The sequence below is a fragment of the Dromiciops gliroides genome, chromosome 5, assembly GCF_019393635.1.
Source record: "Dromiciops gliroides isolate mDroGli1 chromosome 5, mDroGli1.pri, whole genome shotgun sequence".
In the NCBI taxonomy this organism is placed as follows: domain Eukaryota; kingdom Metazoa; phylum Chordata; class Mammalia; order Microbiotheria; family Microbiotheriidae; genus Dromiciops; species Dromiciops gliroides.
The window spans coordinates 251,899,453-251,917,482 of NC_057865.1; the positions used below are offsets into that span (position 1 = coordinate 251,899,453).

Sequence of the window (18,030 nt, forward strand, 5' to 3'; positions counted from 1 at the left end):
GTTTCCTAGGGAATAGTACCAGAAAAGGTAAGGTATTTGCTATCCTTCACCAGCCAATGTAGACCTCTATTGAGTAAAAGTTTATATAATGAGAGCCCCACCTTACCATCTTGAAAAAACAGCTCAAGTTAATGTCAAATAGTATAGCTAAAATAATGCAAATATATTTGAGTTCTGATACAATATTCGATTATGAAGTGAACTCTGATGTGTTATTCATTTTTAAACTCAGAAACCCACTCACTCTGTTTTACCCTTTTAAAATTTATTTCAAAGATCACATTATATCTTCTCTTTGCATGGTGAGTTCTATAATGGTCTTTGGACAAAAACAATAAATTTGATTTCACCCAAATTGGCATAAGTGACTTTACATTTGTAAATTCTAGCTAAATTATAATGACCCAGTTTAAGAAACCATCAAAGCTTAAATCAAGATTATATTTCATTGTAAATTTCATTGGTAAATTTATTGGTAAAAAATATACATATGTATATATGTAAATTTCATCATACTAAACTTTGAATTCACGGACAACTTGGGAAATGTTTCATAGATAACATTGCACATTTTTTGCATGTGCTTTTTCTTTGTTTTCAGTTTTTAAGACCAATAAAGACATAGCATCAGTCTTTTAAAGCTGAGTAGGAAAAATGAAAATAAAACACAATGTGGGAATGGAAATTAACTTGAATATTTTTTTTTCGGGACCTGCAGTTTTCTAGTTTGGGTATTCTCTCCCTTGACACAGAACATTCTCCTTCTATAATATAATGACTTAGCAAGTAGTCTTTGAGAGTTGCTATTTCTGTACAAGAATATAGGACAGGGCAGCTAGGTGGCACAACAGAGTGCCAATCCTGAAGTCAGGAAGACTAATCTTCCTGAGTTCAAATCTAGCCTCAGATGCTTACTATTTTTGTGACCCTGGTCAAGTCACTTAACCCTGTTTGCCTCAGTTTCTTCATCTGTAAAATAAGCCAGAGAAGGAAATAGCAAACCACTCCAGTATCTCTGTCAAGAAAACCACAAATGGCCTAACAAAGAGTTTGACATGATGGAAAAAAAAAAACTGAATAAGGGCAACAAAATTCCTGTACAATTTATCATCATGTGCCCATCCTAGTGTAGCATCACCAATTTTATTGAAGTTGTTCCTTGGTGATCTATTTTTGTACTCACAGAATCTCTACCAGGGAAAGGACCTCAGAGTCCATCTAGTCAAATTCTTTCCCAAACAAGGATACCTTCTTTAGCATTCTGGAAAATTGACCATAAATTTATCATCCAGGTAGGGGGAACACTATTTCTCCCAGGACAGCCTATTTCACTTTTTTATAGCTCTAACAGTTAAGTAGCTTTTCCTTATTCTGGGCCCAAATATTCTTCTCTGCCCCTTCCACCTGTTGTTCCAATTCTTTCTTCTGGGGCAAAGCACCTTTCTGACAATTGAAAAATATTATGTCCCAACTAAGGGTTTTTTTTTTCTTTTTCTCCTTTGAGGTCAAATATTCAATCTATCATGTGACCTGTACATAAAGATTGCAAACACCTCTGATAGTTGATTATCTTCAGAATTAAGAAAGCCTAAAGTTATCTCAACATTGCCTTGGAATAGGACTCCAGTGGAATGTAATGAGGCCCATAGAGTTTGCTCCTTGGGATCCACCTGGCTGCCCCTAGAGCAGGCAGACATCTACTCATTCTCCAAGGGGTTGGGGGTGGAGGGAGAAAGAAACTATCTCAGGTGAAATTTAAATAAATATAAACATAAATCAGCCCTACTCTCCCAGTACCCAAAGTATTTCCTGATTTTAAGTTTGTTAAACTTAGAAATTGTTTTATTTCTTTCAGGTTGATACAAAATTTATAATATAATAAAATTAATAGACAATTTTCTTCTGTGGTAGATGAACCTTTCAGAAACTCTTGCAATTATCCTTTTTACTTTTAATTAGTGAACTGTATCATCTGATTCTGTGCTCTCTCAGTAAACAGTATTGGTCTACCTCTCTTGATTATTCTTATATAGAGAAGCCCTAGTTCAGAAATCACACTGGAGGCAAATTCCACAATTCTGCTGTTGTGTATGTATATAGACACATTCTTTTATGATATTGAAAAAGTAATTAATTCACTGGTTAGTACTCCATATTCCAGAATGAATTGCTCTGGCTTCTTGAAATGGCTCACTTAAGAGCAAGTAATTAAAAAGAACAATAACAACTTGGGGAATATTGGAGGAGTTTAACAATATGGAATCCAGGAGGCAGCTAGGTGGCTCAGTGGACAGAGAGCTAGGGCTGGAGTCAGGAAGACCCAAGTTAAAATTCAGTCTCAGACACTTACTAGTTTTGTGATGCTGGGAAAGTCTCTTAACCTCTGTTTACCTTAATCCACTGGAGAAGGAAATGGCAAACCCCTCTAGTATCTTGACAAAAACCCTCATGGACCATAAAATCCATGGGGTTTTTGAAGAATTGGACATAAATGAATATCAAAAAACAATCTGGTATTAAGAAAGAGACTAAATCCATTTTATATATGATAAGCTTTCAGTGTTCATGAAATGGATCATAATCTATTCCCATTCTTAAATTTGAACCTCAGACCGACAGAATTTTATTTTATTTTGTTGTTGTTGTTGAGGCAATTGGGGTTAAGTGACTTGTCCATAGTCACACAGATTGTGTCTGAGGCCGGATTTGAACTCAGGTCCTCCTGAATCCAGGCCCTGTGCTCAATCCACTGCACCACCTAGCTGCTCCAGAATGACAGAATTTTAAAGCTGTAAGAAACTTAGACATGATCTGGTCCAGCCTTCTTCTTTAATAAATAAGGATATCAAGGCATGCAATTGTTAAGTAGCTTCCACAGGGTTCCACAGTTGGTTGACCATATGGCTGAGTCTAGAACTCAGGTCCCCTGAACTCTAAATCTTTCCTCCACAACAGCTCTTGCTCTTACCTGACAGATGTTAGAGATAGTAAAGATATTTTGAAAAGCAGGGTTGTTTGGTGGGGAGTAGAGTAGCCCTGGGGCCAGAATTAGTCATTACAAGAGACTTCATAAGGATCACCATGTTAGAAAAGGAATAGACCTTCATCAAGAAGGGTCATCTAGTCCAGCCTAATTTTACAGTTAAGAAAACTAAACACCACAGGGGTTCTGGTCCTGGTTCTATAATTCATGGAATGCTAAATGAACTTGGACAAGTTCCAAGCCTCAGTTTCTTCGTCTGTATAAAGAATTCTTATAAAAATCAAATGAAAATTTATAAGTAAAGGTACCAACTAAATAGAATTGCCTATATCATTGTAAGTTAATACCATTCTTTGTGAAAGCAACTAATGTCTAGAATACAAAGTGTGTGGAAACAGGCAGGATTTTTTTTTTTTTTTTGCATTGACTATTAAGCACATATAGCTATACCTAGGGTACTGGTTCTGGGTTTAACATTTTGCATATAGAGAAACATAAAATGTACTATTTATGGCACAATTTTTTCCTTAATAGAAATAATCAGGAGAGCTAGATAGTACAATAGAAAAACAATGATTCCTTCCACTACATTTATTTTCTATGGAACTTCAATTTGGAATTCATAGAAATGCTTCTGGATCTAAATGAGTTACAATCACCTGTTCCTATGTAATGATAAGGTCCCAAGCAGAATAAATTGTCAGTGCTTATTTCAGCAAAGCTATTGGAAGAAAAGCCCCAGGAGAAAACATTAATGTTTAAATCCTAATCAGAGGCCATTTAGAGCCGTAGGCCCTTGGCGGGTGGTATGAAGGAGAGAGTGTGAGTGATGAAGAAAGGGAATGAGTCTTGAAGTCTTCTACTATTTGCTTATTTGGCTTTATGTAAGCTTGTGAATATTTAATCAGTGAGGTTTCACTATAGCCTCTCCCTGAGTATGATTTGTTCTTTGAGAGGGTCCTACCATATGGGATAATGTGTATGATTAATGGGTTGTTTTATAATGAAAATGCTCTGTTCTTTTTACATTTCATTGGCCTTGAAAGTAGTACCTTTGTGTTGACTTTGAAAGTTTCAGTTGGAAGAAGAGGCAGACAAAATATTTATTAGATAAATGGAAGTCAGATTTTTCTAAATCTATTTGGGCTTAAATTCTGTTGGTGATCATACTCATTTCCCATTCCCTAGGGGAGTTTGCCAATTGCATCAAGGTTATATTTTCTAACTGATATTTTCCTCTTACTTTTTCCTCTCTCCCCAGTCCATGGGTCTTCGTTATCACTGGTTTCAAGCACATCTTCTCTCTACTCTACAGTGAGTATTAATTAGCATTCCAAAGTCACAATGGAGATGGCAAAATAGCATGAGCTTCATGAAATTTTGCTTACAGTTAAATTAAAAGTAGGCTGATGATAAACTGAATGAAATGTGGTTCATATCTCCCTTCCCCCAGAAGGTTCTCTTAACAGCTTCTTAATGTGTTTTTTTTTCTTTTTTTTTTTTTTCACTTGGTTTGAGGTGGGGAATATTGATGTTAGTCCATGTGTATATTTAAAACTAAAATATATCAAAGTTAATAGAGTTGGTACAGTTTCTGAGCCACCAGGACAATGGACTATGTTCTACCTTTTTCTCCCCAAATTGGCTGCTTTTATTCTTCTTCTACTCCATGGTGTTTAAGCACCAAAGATGGAAATTGATGTGCTAGTATGTTTACCTCATATTATTTGAGTTCCCTTATCACATGAAATAATTCTCAAAATTTGGAGACCTGGAAGGGCTATAGTTTTGTTTGTTTTTAAATCTGTTTATTAAGGATGAATCTTTGGATATGGCTTTGGATTTAAAATTATATTTCCTAAGAGAGAAATGTTGATTTAAAAGGAAGTCCTTCTACCCCTAATGTACATTAATCTTATTTAGTTCCTTTCTCCCCCTTCCTCCAAGGGATTTGTTTGATAAGCCCTTTTGATAAAGTGTTATTGCATCTTCCAGCAGCTAGTGGAATACAGGGGGTCTTAACCTATTTTTTGTCATGGACCCCTACATTATATTAAAAAAGCTATATTGAAATACTTTTATAGATATGATATACATATAACATATAACTGAAATATTATTATATATCACATATAACTCTCCGTAATTGAAATATAGATACATATGTATATGTAACTGTTTCAATATACTTGATTTTCTTTTTAACATTATATATTATTTGACAGATTTAGAATACATTTTGAGAAGGTTTTCTCTATATGTATACATATGTATGTGTATATTTAAATTTATGTTGTATTAATTTATATTATTACATTTAAACTTGTATTAATTTATAGTATATTTATATTAATTGCATTGATTTTATTATTTTGAAATTATTTTATATTGAAATTATTATGTTGAAAAACAGTTCAATATCTAGCAATATAACTATATAATAGTTATATGTATTATAAATTATAGTTATGTCATTTACAACTATTCATAATGAAATAGTTTTATGTGGATATGGAACTGTTTTGGTATAACTGAATTTTCTTTTTAATGTTATATATTTTATTTGATGGATTTAGAAAACATTCTGAGATGGTATATATATTTATATATATACACACACATATATTTATAAATATATGCATGTATATATTTGCACTTGTATACATGTGTAATCATATATATGTATATATACATATATTAATAATAGCCACACATATATAATTAATAATGATGATGATATTTATTTAACATTTGCTATGCACCAGGCTCTGTGCTAAGCACTTGACAAATATCTCATTTGATCCTCACAACAACCCTAGGAGGCAGGTGCTACTTTATCCCCATTTTACCAGTGATGAGGCAAACAGGGATTAAATAATTTGCCCAGGCTCACACAGCTAAAGCTTTGAGGTAGAAATTACAATAGGTTTTTCCCACTTCCTGGTGATCAAGTTGTTTCAAAGTTGGATTTCTGCATTTATCAAGTCATAATCTAATACTCAGTGCATGTTCAGAGGAACAGAACCAACTTGTCCAGAATCTCGCTGCTCTCATTCTAAATGGGATAGCCCATGCAAGTCACTAGATTAAAACAAACTTTTCAGTTTCAAGAAGCATCTGTCTTGGTTAGCTTTAAATGCCAATGGTTGGGGGCAGCTAGGTGGCACAGTGGATAATGCACCGACCTTGGATTCAGGAAGACCTGAGTTCAAATCCAGCCTCAGACACTTGACACTTACTAGCTGTGTGACCCTGGGCAAGTCACTTAACCCTCATTGCCTTGCCCCCCCAAAAAAAACAATAAAACAAAAAAACCAAGACCAATTAAAAAAATGCCAATGGTTTCTGGTTGTGGAGATACCTTCCTGTAATCCCTAATGCTGGAGGAGGAAGCCAAATCTGATGGGCAACCTAAATTTATTAGCTCTGAGCTGCAATAGGGCTTAAGGTGATCAGGTGTCCACACTAAGTCTGGTACCTATATGGAGAGCCCATGGAAACAGAGCACCACCATGTTGCCAGCCAGCTCGGGTTGGAACAGTGGGCAGGTCAAAGCTTCCAGGCTGTTGAGCTTTGGGATTGGGTTGGTCAGCAGCTGCTGCACTTTGACCTCCAGAGATAAGAAAAACAAGCCTTAAAAACAACAGCAACAAAGTAATTAGTAAAGTCCTATTCCAAAATTACTTTTAAATGTTTTGTTTGTTTGTTTGTGATACTTTCTCTTTTAGGTGTTTTAGAAAAATAGCAATTCCCATAGATTATAAATCAGAGTTGTTGGCAGATAGATGCCAAATTGTATGTTTCTACCACAGGTTTTCACAATAGCATGGTCATGAGGTTTCCTTTTTGTTTGGGTCCTTTTTTTTTTTCCTAAGGGAGGGGAGGTTAAGTTCATACAAATAATTTCAGCTATATAGGGAATTCCCAGTGTGAAAATGGCCTCCAATAATGCAGATCACCCACTAGTCTGTAACTTATAGTCTTAGAAAATTACCTAGGGTACTGAGGGATGCTATAACTTGCCCATGGTCCACAGGCATGCCATGAATCTAGGTCATCCCTAATCCAATGATGGCTTTCCAGTTTTGAGTTTATTTTGTTCGTTGGTACAGTGGAAAGAGCACTGAAGTTAAAACCATGGGCTTTGAGTTTGTATCCATGAACTATCACTTCTACCTTGGAGATGTCACTTCATCTCTCTTGTGTAAAATTAGTTGCAGCTGTGTGATCTCTAAGCTTTCTCCTGGTTGTAAATCTATTATCCTCCAGATTTAAAGGCAGCTAGTTTGGTGGTACAGCAGCTAGAATGTGGAGCCTGGAGTCAGGAAGATCTGAATTAAAATCCAGTTTCAGACACCAGTTTTATGACCCCAGGCAAATAATAGAGGGTACTCTATTTATCTCAATTTCCTCAACTGTAAAAGTGGGGATAATATCACCTATCTCACAGTATTGTTGTGAAGTTCAAATGAGATATTATTTGCAAAGCATTTAACACAGAGTAGGCACTAAATTTATGCTCAATTCTGTATGATTTTTCCTATGTCAAGGATTGATATATTGATTATACTCCCTCTACCAATCTGAATAGCCACCCCTCTAAAATTAGTTTTTCCGGGGTGCTCTGGCTGGAAAATCCATCACAGTAAAGGGCTTAAGAAGAAATGAGAACAGTGATAGAAATTAAGAAAGTGTACACAGAACTTTGGTGGTTAAAGATCTGAAATCTGATTAAAAGGAGAGACGTCATGAAAAGAAAAGGATTAAGCAATGAAAACCATACATGAAGATGTTTTTTTTTTTTTTAAAGCTAGGTGGCACAGTTGGGCTTAGAGTCAGGAAGACTCATCATTATGTAGTTAAATCTAACCTTAAACACTTACTAGTTGTGTGACCCTGGACAAGTCATTTAACCCTGTTTGTCTCCGTTCCTCAACTATAAAATGAGCCAGAGAAGGAAATAGCAAACCATTTAAATTCTTTGCCAAGATAACCCCAAATGGCTTTGCCAAGATAACGCTGAAATGACTGAGCTACATTTTGTTTATTTATTTTTTAATTTTAATTTTTTTGTTGTAATGTGAGTTTTTATATTGAGGTCCGATAATCCTATACTCAGTATCTGACAAAGAGATGTGTTTATTTCTAGAGAGAAAGAGGAAATATACAGCCAAACCATGTCCCAGTAATGAACAGAAAAGTAGGATGAACTCTGTTGCTTTCCATTTGAGTCTTGGTTGAGGGAGGCAAGGAAGGAAGGAGGCAAGAAAGCAAATTAAATTTAAGTTACACAAGAAATGACAAAAGGCAAAAGAAGTGAAACTGAAAATGAAGTGATAAGAATTCCCTGGATTTTAAAGATGCTTCAGTGCAGGGATTTATAATCGTGTTTGTATGGGCCCCTTTGGCAAACTAGTCTAGAATATGAGTTTTTAAATCTATTAAGAAGGAGGAGAAGGAGGAAGAAGAGGAAGACTAACATAGGATTATAAAGGAAAACATTTCTATTGAAATAAATAAATATGTATCCCCCTCCCCCCAATTCAATCTCACGGCTCCATGGAAATCTGTTCATGGACCAGGACCAGGAGTGACTGGATAGACTAAAGGACAATAAAGAGAGTCAGCTGTGCGTGGAGGAGAAACTAACCTTCCAACAAACAAGATACTGCACCAGGAGTAGATATTTTATATATGTATGTGTATATATGTGTGTGTGTGTGTGTGTGTGTGTGTGCGTGTGTGTGTGTGTGTGTGTGTGTGTATTCCAGTAGGTGATGTTATTTTTCTTACTGTCCATTACAGTAAAGAGTGCTGAATTGATTTAGCCAATATCTAGATGATAACCTTGGAAAATTCACTAACATGACTCATTTTCCTGCTCTGCCCTACATACATCATGGGGGTTTTCTTTCTTTCTTTCCCTCCTTCCTTCCTTCCTTCCTTCCTTCCCCCCCCTCTCTGTCTTTCTCTTTCCTTTTCTTTCTTTCTCAAATGAGAGGGTAAATATAAAAGCATTTTAAAATAGTAAGTACTGTATTTGCTTTACCCTGAAAGCAAGGACAGGCATTTTGTGGGATTTTCTACTTTGATGGCAAAGAGTGAAGAATAAATTAGCAAGAAACTATTTAAAGGCCTTTTGTCAAAAAGAGCAGCTCTTTGTGAAATCACAGGTCTTGACAATGTCACAAGGGGAACTCTTCCTTCATCTCTGTCTCTTTTAAATTTGAAAGAGGATTAAAATTTAAGCTGTTTAATTATCATTCCAAAATCTTTCACAATAAGAAAGTGAACAAATTGTGTGAGTCAAAGAAAAAAAATCAATAGAAATTCTTAATGAAGTTTTTTTTTAGTTGCCTCATTGCATTTAGATTCTAGTCCTCTGGGCTAATGGCCACAATAAGTCACACATTCTGTGGTCTTGACTAAAGAGTCAGGCTGATATCCTAGAAGCAAACGTGTTATTTTACACTGTTTTTTGGTGAGAAAAAGATACTTCTTGACCTTTTTTTAGTTATTGCTTTCTCACTTTGATATCTCCCAATTCATCACACTTTTGTTAGAGGATCAAAAATTGGATATTAAATGACTGACTCATGGAATTATTTCATAATTTCCTCAGCTCAAGTAATTTTTAAAAATGGTTTTATAAATTTATTTTATTTTTAATTTATGGAATAAAATGTTTTTCATATTCAGCCTCCTTACTTAAATTGTTCTGAAATGCCTAATAGAAACAGTGGCAGGAAAAATAGTATACTCCAACCCAATCTAATCTAATAATTCAATAAACATTTATTAAGTGCTTACTTAGTGCCAGGCATGGTGTTAAACTCTGGAATTCAATTAATAAAAAGAAAGACCAAAAAAAAAAGAAATAAAAAATAAAAAGAAAGACAGTGCCTGCCCTCAAACAGCTTCCAATTGAATGGGGAGAAACAAAGCACAAAAGGAGATAGGAAAGTGTAGTGGGTGGGAGACCATGGACAACCTGGTCCAAGAATATCTTGTGCCATGGAGTTGCAAATAGTCTGGACAGCAGATGAAGCTGGAGTGGGTCAAAAAAATACAGCTTCTGCCCTCTATAAAGGAAAGCATTGGGAATAGTTTGGTACTCTACCCTCCAGCCCTCCAATCAGAGGAGAGAAGAAACTGAGGGAGGTGGTGTCCGTCAAGGCTTGATTTAAAAGCATAATAATGGGATTAGAGGTATAGTAATAGAGAGCTGGGGGAGGAAAAGGATGGTAATGTAAAAAGGATGGTAATGTAAACCAGTAAAAGCTATAGAAATATTAATCCAGTTTAATCCAGATTTGAATTTTTGAAGGATTTGGGTGTATACCAGGCACCTGAGGGACTGCAAGGGGAAGGTGGGAGAGTGTAACAGAGAAGAATAACCCTAGCCCCAAGCTGCAAGGGATTTTACTTTAGTAGAAACAAGACATTTCTTTAAATAGCCATGCTAATAATAATAGTAACAATAATAATAATAATAAAAATAAACAACATTTACGATAACACTAGTTTTCATTTAAATAGCTTTTGCAAAGCCTTTTACATAGGTTATTAAATTTGATACTTACAAAACTCCCTGAGAAGTAGGCCCTATTATCCCCATTTTACAGATAAGGAAACTGAGGCTGAAAGAGGTTAAGTAAATTGCCTAGGTCACTTAAATCCAATTCACTGCAAGTCACAACAATACCTCCCAATGTCATGGTCCCTTCAAGAATGAATGACAAAAACCAAAAACCAGATCTGATATCTGAAAACTCTAAAGGGGCTATACAAAATACAGAATCCTATTGGTTGATGAATCTTATTTCATGGGCCAAAAAATGATGCATCAGCTTGAAATTGTATGTCAGCAAGGGAGTCTTTTGGCGAAACATGGAACTCCGCTAAGTGATCATAAGATGGTCACCTACTCATGCTCGGCAAGAGAGAATGGTCTTGAGGTACAAAAATAAGTTAGGGGACTTTCCATGTGTAATGATTGTAATGATGCCGCCTGCTGGAGACTTACTGTAGGAAAGCTCCAACATGAAGAGAGGGCCTCTGAGGGCAGTACCATGCATCTTTTCTTTGGCGTCAAGAAGTGACATTTGCTTGTGGGAGGAAGAAGGGGGAAGCTGGCACTCTGTCTTGCTCTCTTTCCTGAGGACTCTGGTGGAGATGGTTGCTGGAAATGTGTTCTCCCTTTAATAGATAGATGAATATAGGCCTTTCTCTCTCTCTTTACCAAATTCTTATTCTCCTTAATACAATGCTTAAAAGTCTAACTCTTGCTAAAGCTTATAATTTATTGGCGACCACTCATTAGATTTTAGACAGACCAGATAGAAGTCTAGCCCCATACAATGTCATTGAAAGACCTTCACCATCCTGGGCTTGATCACCACAAAAAGTAAAAACAAGAGTGGAGGGCTTAGTTAGTTTCCTATGATTAAGTAAGTGAAGTTAGAATCTGCAGTTTTCTGTTCTGGAGCCTAATAAAAAGAACTTAAATCAATACCTCTATGGAATCACAGAGTAGGGGTCCAAATGAATTGTTTCTTACAATATGCAGAGTTAAATATACAATATACAGAGTTAAAACAAAATAGGGTTTTGGTTTGGTTTGGTTTGGGTTTTGAGTGGGGGAATGGTGAGCACTAACTGCTTGGAAGATCAGAAAAGGTATTTATAGAGAAAGTAACACCTGAGTTGGGTTTTGAGCGAAGTTTCCATACCAAAACAGAGGAGGAAGGAAAAGAGGGAGCATTCCTATTCACAGATAGAGGTGAAACAATGTAATACCAAGTTTGACTGAATCACAAAGTTCCTGAAGAAGAGTGGTGTTGAGATGGGTCTGTAAAGATAGATTGATGTCACATTGTGAAGGCCTCTAAGGGGTTGGTTTGTGTTGGATCCTAGAGAGATTATAATGACTGATGAAACTACTTGAGTAAGGAATATCAATTCTGTAGCTTGGGGTAGCATGGATTAAAGAGGAGAGAGATCAGATGCAGGGAAACCAATTAGGAGATTATTACAATATTGCTGACAAGAGGTGATGAGAACTTGAAGGAAGGTGATGGCTAAATGGTGAGTTACTGTTGGAGACTGACAGGGTAGGTTATTCCCTTTTAATGAACAAATAACAAGAGCTAATACATACAGCAGATAATATACTATAAGCCTTCAGGGAAGAATAGATTTTAATAGAAAGCTTTGAACTATGTTTTTAATAGTAAATTTAATGAAACAGAGAAGAAACCTCATATAGTGGCACCAGAGGTGTTATGACCATCTTAGGCCGTTTCAAAATAGAATGCTTATATTTCTTTTTTTTTTTTTTCTTTTCTTTTCTTTTCTTTTTTTTTTAGTGAGGCAATTGGGGTTAAGTGACTTGCCCAGGGTAACACAGCTAGTAAGTGTTAAGTGTCTGAGGCCGGATTTGAACTCAGCTACTCCTGACTCCGGGGTGGGTGCTCTATCCACTGTGCTGCCTAGCTGCTCCAAATGCTTATATTTCTTTAAATTCAATCAAGAAAAATCTTTATGTCATGTCTTTTGTTTTTCTCTCTCGGTTGTATTTTATTTTCAAATTACATGTAAAGATTGTTTTCAATATTCATTTTTGTAAGATTTTGAATTCTAAATTTTTCTCCCTCCCTCCCTTCCCTTTCCCCTTCCCAAAACAGCAAGAAATCATGATAACTTTATGATATATTTAAAAGAAATAGCAAATTGTACATAATAGATTTGAATTTTCATGTGCAATCATCATTTTTATAAACACTACATTATGGAAATACATGTTTTATTTCACAAATTAAAATTAAATTAAAAGTAATTAAAGAAGGAAGAAATAAAAATCATAAAAATAAATAAAATAAGGCAACTATTCAGGACACAGAGCAAATTGCAGTGGAGAGGTAGAAGCCATGTTTGTATAAGAATTTTACATGGTTACCTCAAATCAAAATACAGATTATAGGATCTTGGATTTAGAAATAGAAAAGATCCTAATGACCATGTAGAATAACTTCCTCGTTTAGAGATAAGGAAACTGATGAGGTCTTTTACTGTCTCCTACTTGGATGACTACAGGCAAGTCCCTGAACCTCTCTAGCAGCCCTTAATTTTCCCATCAGTAAAATTAGAAGTTTGGACTTTGTTGTTGTTGAGCTGCTTCAGTTGTATCTGGCTCTTTGTGACTCCATTTGATTGGCAAATTTATTGGAGCAGTTTGCCATTTCCTTCTCTAGTCCATTTTACAGATGAGGAAACTGAGGCAAAGAGGGTGAAGTGATTTGCCCAGGGTCACACAGCTAGTAAGTGTCTATTTGTGTCACCAAGGGCAAGTCCCTTAATCTCTCTAGCCCTTAGTTTTCTTATCAGTAAAATCAGAGGTTGGCTATATCAGATTATTTGCTGTCTTGGGGAGGGGGAGGAAGGGGAGGGAGGGAGAAAAATTTGAAACTAGAAATCTTATAAAAAGAAATGTTGAAAACTATCCCCACATGTAACTAGAAAATAATAAAATACCTTTATGATTAAAAAAAACAATCAAAGGTTGGGACTAGAAGGCCCCAATATCCAGTATAGCTCTGAATCCATTGGCCATTTGTCCAAGATGATACAGGAAGTGATAGAGGCAACATTTGAACCCTGACTCCAGATCCTTTTCCTGGGTGACACCATCTTCTTTCCATCTTACAATACATTTCAAATTTTGAGTGGCTTATTCAGTATGTAAAATTATAATTTTTTAGTCTGTTCCACTACTAAAAAGATAAATTATGTCATTGGGGGGGGAGGGGATTGATATTGCTTTAAACACAGTTACAACAGGATAGCACAGATATAATAAGGAAGCAAAAATGATGACTGCTTTTGAAACAGAACATCTAAACTTCTAGGCCAGGAGTCAAGACTATTCTTCCTGAGTTCAAATCCAGCCTTGCATACTTACTAGCTCTGTAACCCTGGGCAAGTCACTTAACTCTACCTCAGTTTCTTCATCTGTAAACTAAAACAGGAAATGGGAAACCACTCCAGTATCTTTGGCAAGAAAATCCCAAATGAGGTCATGATGAGTCAGACATGACTGAAATGACGGAAAAAGATCATGCTAAGCACTGAGAGTACAAGTCAAATACATACTACTGAAATACAACTGGAAAACAACAAAAATCCAGGCTTAGCATTTTTTCTTCTGGCTTATTATTTTTACTCCTTAATTCTGGAAGGAAGAAATAAAAAGAATACTTTTACTTTTTTTGTTTTTTTACTAATAGGTACTTTTCTATCAATCAGTCAGGAAATGTTGGACAATTAGAAACAGTAGACAAAAGATTGGGTTTTTTTTTTTCAGATTTTAACTGAAATTGGTTGAATGCAATGAACAGGGTTGCATTATTCTGTAGCATTGTGTCCTTTCCTGCTTCTGCTAGAGTTAAGCAGCTTTCCAAAGGTAATGACTCCCATTACTCATTTCCTAGAGGTATCATAACCCAACATGAAAAGGGAAACCAGAGCTAAGAGTTTTTCACAATCAGGCCAAAAACACCAAGCAGGCTACTCCAATAATCCCCGCCCCTCCCCCCCAAGATCTTCAACTAAAGATGTTTATTAGCTACATTTAGTTACCACCATCATAGTCAGCTCGCCCATTTTGCTGACTTGCGGCTTCTTAGGTAAAGACAATAGAACTGAAAGGCATATTAGTTGGTAGAGATCAGCAAAGTTATTTTGTGTCTCTTTTGTTTTGTAACTGTTTCTTAGTTTCACTTAAGTTCTTCATGAATGTTAGAAGAGTATAATAGGCATTGGCTTTCAATAGGGGGATTTACAAGAATCATTGTATTTGGTGGCATTGCATTTCCCATAAGTCACAGGGAGTGGACATTAAAAATTTAACAAGAAACAGTGGGATTCCTCATCCCTCCTTTTTATTTTTGACTTTTTGCTTCTGTCTGATGTTACACTCAGTATGCTGCCAATCTTTGTTGGTTTTTTTTTGTTTGTTTGTTTGTTTTTTACGGGGCAATGGGGGTTAAGTGATTTGCCCAGGGTCACACAGCTAGTAAGTGTCAAGTGTCTGAGGCCAGATTTGAACTCAGGAACTCCTGAATCCAGTGCTTTATCCACTGCGCACCACCTAGCCGCCTCCAGTATGCTGCCAATCTTAAAAGAAAGGAAGCTATTTTTAAGTTGCTAATATCTTGATTCTGATGACATCCTTAACATCATTATATACCATATAATATATGTACCATATAATAATAAATATCTGGAAAGTTCCATAAAGAGGTTATGTAGTCCAATTACTTCTGCAACCTAGAGAAGTTGAATAATGACTCGCCCAAGGACATACAGGCAATAAATGGCAGATCCTTGATTAGAACCCAGGTGCTTTGATTCCAAATCCAGTGTTCTTTTCCCATTTGTATACTACCTTTAAACCTTCCTGTTGACCTACAAAAAAGAATGAAAAAATATATTCTTAAAATATTATTGGGTCATCAATTGCACATTAGTAGGAAACAGAAATCTTTTAGGCCATCCCCCTCATTTGACAGAGAAAATGAATGCCCAGATTGAAGTGACTGGTATAATTTCAGTAATGATAAGTGGGCGAACCCAAATTCTAGTTTAAGCCTTTCTGCCTCAGAATCCAGCATTGCTTATTCAGCAAGCAAATCTGCCTACATTTTTGCCCAGTTTCTTTAGTTTGAAAAATTTAACTAAACTCTTATTTTTTTTAACATATATTTTTTCCACTGGTTCATCATACCCAATGCTCATAAAATAGAATTGTCTCTGTATAAGCCCAGAATGCTTTTCATTTGTGTGTGTACTAAATCGCTCTGATTCTGATGTAACACTGTTTCTCTTTTGCAGGCTGAAGAAAAAGCACATTCTGAGGTAAATATATATATATATATATACATATATATACACATAATAATTCTCTATCATATCCCTTTTCTGTCTCTATAATATCTTTATCATTTCTAGCTCTCTATTTACCTACCTATCATTCATTCATCTATCTATCTTTCTGGATCTGTCTGTCTGCTTAACTGTCTACCTTTCTATCTATCATCTATATATCCTTCTGTCTGTCTATCATTATTAACTCTAGCACTATATATATAAGCACTAATAGCATTCTTGCATGTTAATGGTTAGAATTCATGAATAATGCGACAATGCTACCACTAGGGGGCTCCATGATACAGTAGCTAAACAACTATGGGCTCTTCTGTTTGCTGAGAATGTTTTTCAGAAAGACTATATAGATAGGCACCAGAATTGTTTATATCAAAACCCCTCTCAAAATTAAAGGGGGATACTATAGGCACTTTTACCATCTAGATTTCCAGGCTAGAATCTTCTTTAGATGGTATATCATTATAATTATATGTCTCCAGGCTTGTGGAATCCCAGAGTATGTACTGGTTTTTACCGAATAAAATGAGTGACTTTGAGTCCAATATCTTAACCCACTTGGTCTTTTTCCAAGTCATTTATGACTCTGAAGGCTGTTTCATGAGTCCTGTGTGGTGGGATATGTGATTCTAATGGCAAAACAGCATCATATACTTGTCTATCATGTTCAAGGAAAATTTGGGTGGAGAGAGGGGGAGAGGGAGGGAGAGGGAGAGGGAGAGAGGAGGAGGAGAAGAAGAAAAAGAAAGAGGAGGAGGAGGAGGAGGAGGAGGAGGAGGAGGAAGAGGGAGCAGGGAGGAAGGGAGGAAGGGAAGGAGGGAGGAAGGGAGAGAAAGTATGTGTGTAAGATGTGACCTTGTCATGAATAAAAGGAGAAATTTAACTCAGATATTGTTCAAAGAGCAGTAATGATTTTCTGACTGATTTATGCTGAGGCAACACTAAGGTAGAGGGAAAAAGATGTGTTGGCACCTACCCATGCAGATAAATTCCTTCCTTGCAATCTCTCTTTAATTATCCCTCTTCAGCATAGATTTTTTTGCTCATGTCAATTCTGTATTTAAAGTTGGTAGACTGAAGCATGTCTATGGGGCTCAAACATTTAAAATACTTTCCATGATAAACCATATGTTTTTTCTTTCAAGGCCTATAACATGGTTGAAAAGCTTGATATAGATCAAGAAATATCTAATCTCTTTGCTTCTTCAGTAGTTCCAGCTTCCTTATCATTATTTACACTACATATTATGTTTATTATGCTTTTTTTCCCTTTTCTTTTTTGCAATAGCATTACTTCTGAATGCATTCTGGATCACATCACAGATGAACTGTATTCTAAACACTGTGTCCATACAGGGAATGGGATAGAATAAGAGTTTTCTGTTGGAATAGGCCAACAAAGGAAAGATGATTTTTGGACCTAAATCACTTTAAATATAGAACAGACAGCCACTTAAGATGACTTCATGACATTATGTCCAGAGATCTAAGGATATGACTTGAAGAGTCGTTAAATATATTTAAAAGAACTAGAGCACTGTTTGCCATTAGTATGTTTCACTTTTTTGAACAGTAATAAGTTTATGTCTAATTTTAAAAAATCTGATAGGTTTCTATTTTCCCATTTGGCCTAGGATTCTCTCAACATAGAACACTACTCTTTTTATGAAATGTAATAGTATAAAGTATCCCCAAACTTTTGTCCTCTTTGAAAATTCCCTAGGCCAACTGCCTGAGCTAATCCATCTTAGACTTTGACTTCTACTTTAATGTGGAAGAAAAAAAAAAGAGAATTTAGTTGAACCATGTTAGGGATCTTCTTTCTGGCTGAGCCAATTTACCAGAGATGCAGCTAAAAGGAAAGATTGTTATTACAGAACAGAGCCTTGTACGAATAGAAAATTGTTCAGCCTTAAAAGTCCAAATCCTTTGAGGATAAGCCATTCTGTATACTTAAATGACCTAAAAAATTTCATGAAATGCTTGTTCCCACTAATAACAACTTAAATTTCAGGCCTAATATTGATAAGATGATTATGGCAAAGTCAACTTATGAATTAACTCTTGAAATGAAGATTTGTAAAAATAGGCAACAATCCAGAGAA

The 18,030-nt window shown here is 35.8% G+C and overlaps 1 protein-coding gene across 1 annotated transcript in view; it reads left to right on the plus strand.

The window, feature by feature from the left end:
• Nucleotides 1-18,030, plus strand: part of NAV3 (neuron navigator 3) — a 1,098,011-nt gene that overhangs the window by 1,005,733 nt on the left and 74,248 nt on the right. Inside the window, 2 exon segments of the mRNA XM_043966554.1 lie at nucleotides 4,245-4,297; nucleotides 15,875-15,898. Of these exon segments, the coding sequence (XP_043822489.1) occupies nucleotides 4,245-4,297; nucleotides 15,875-15,898 (77 nt within the window).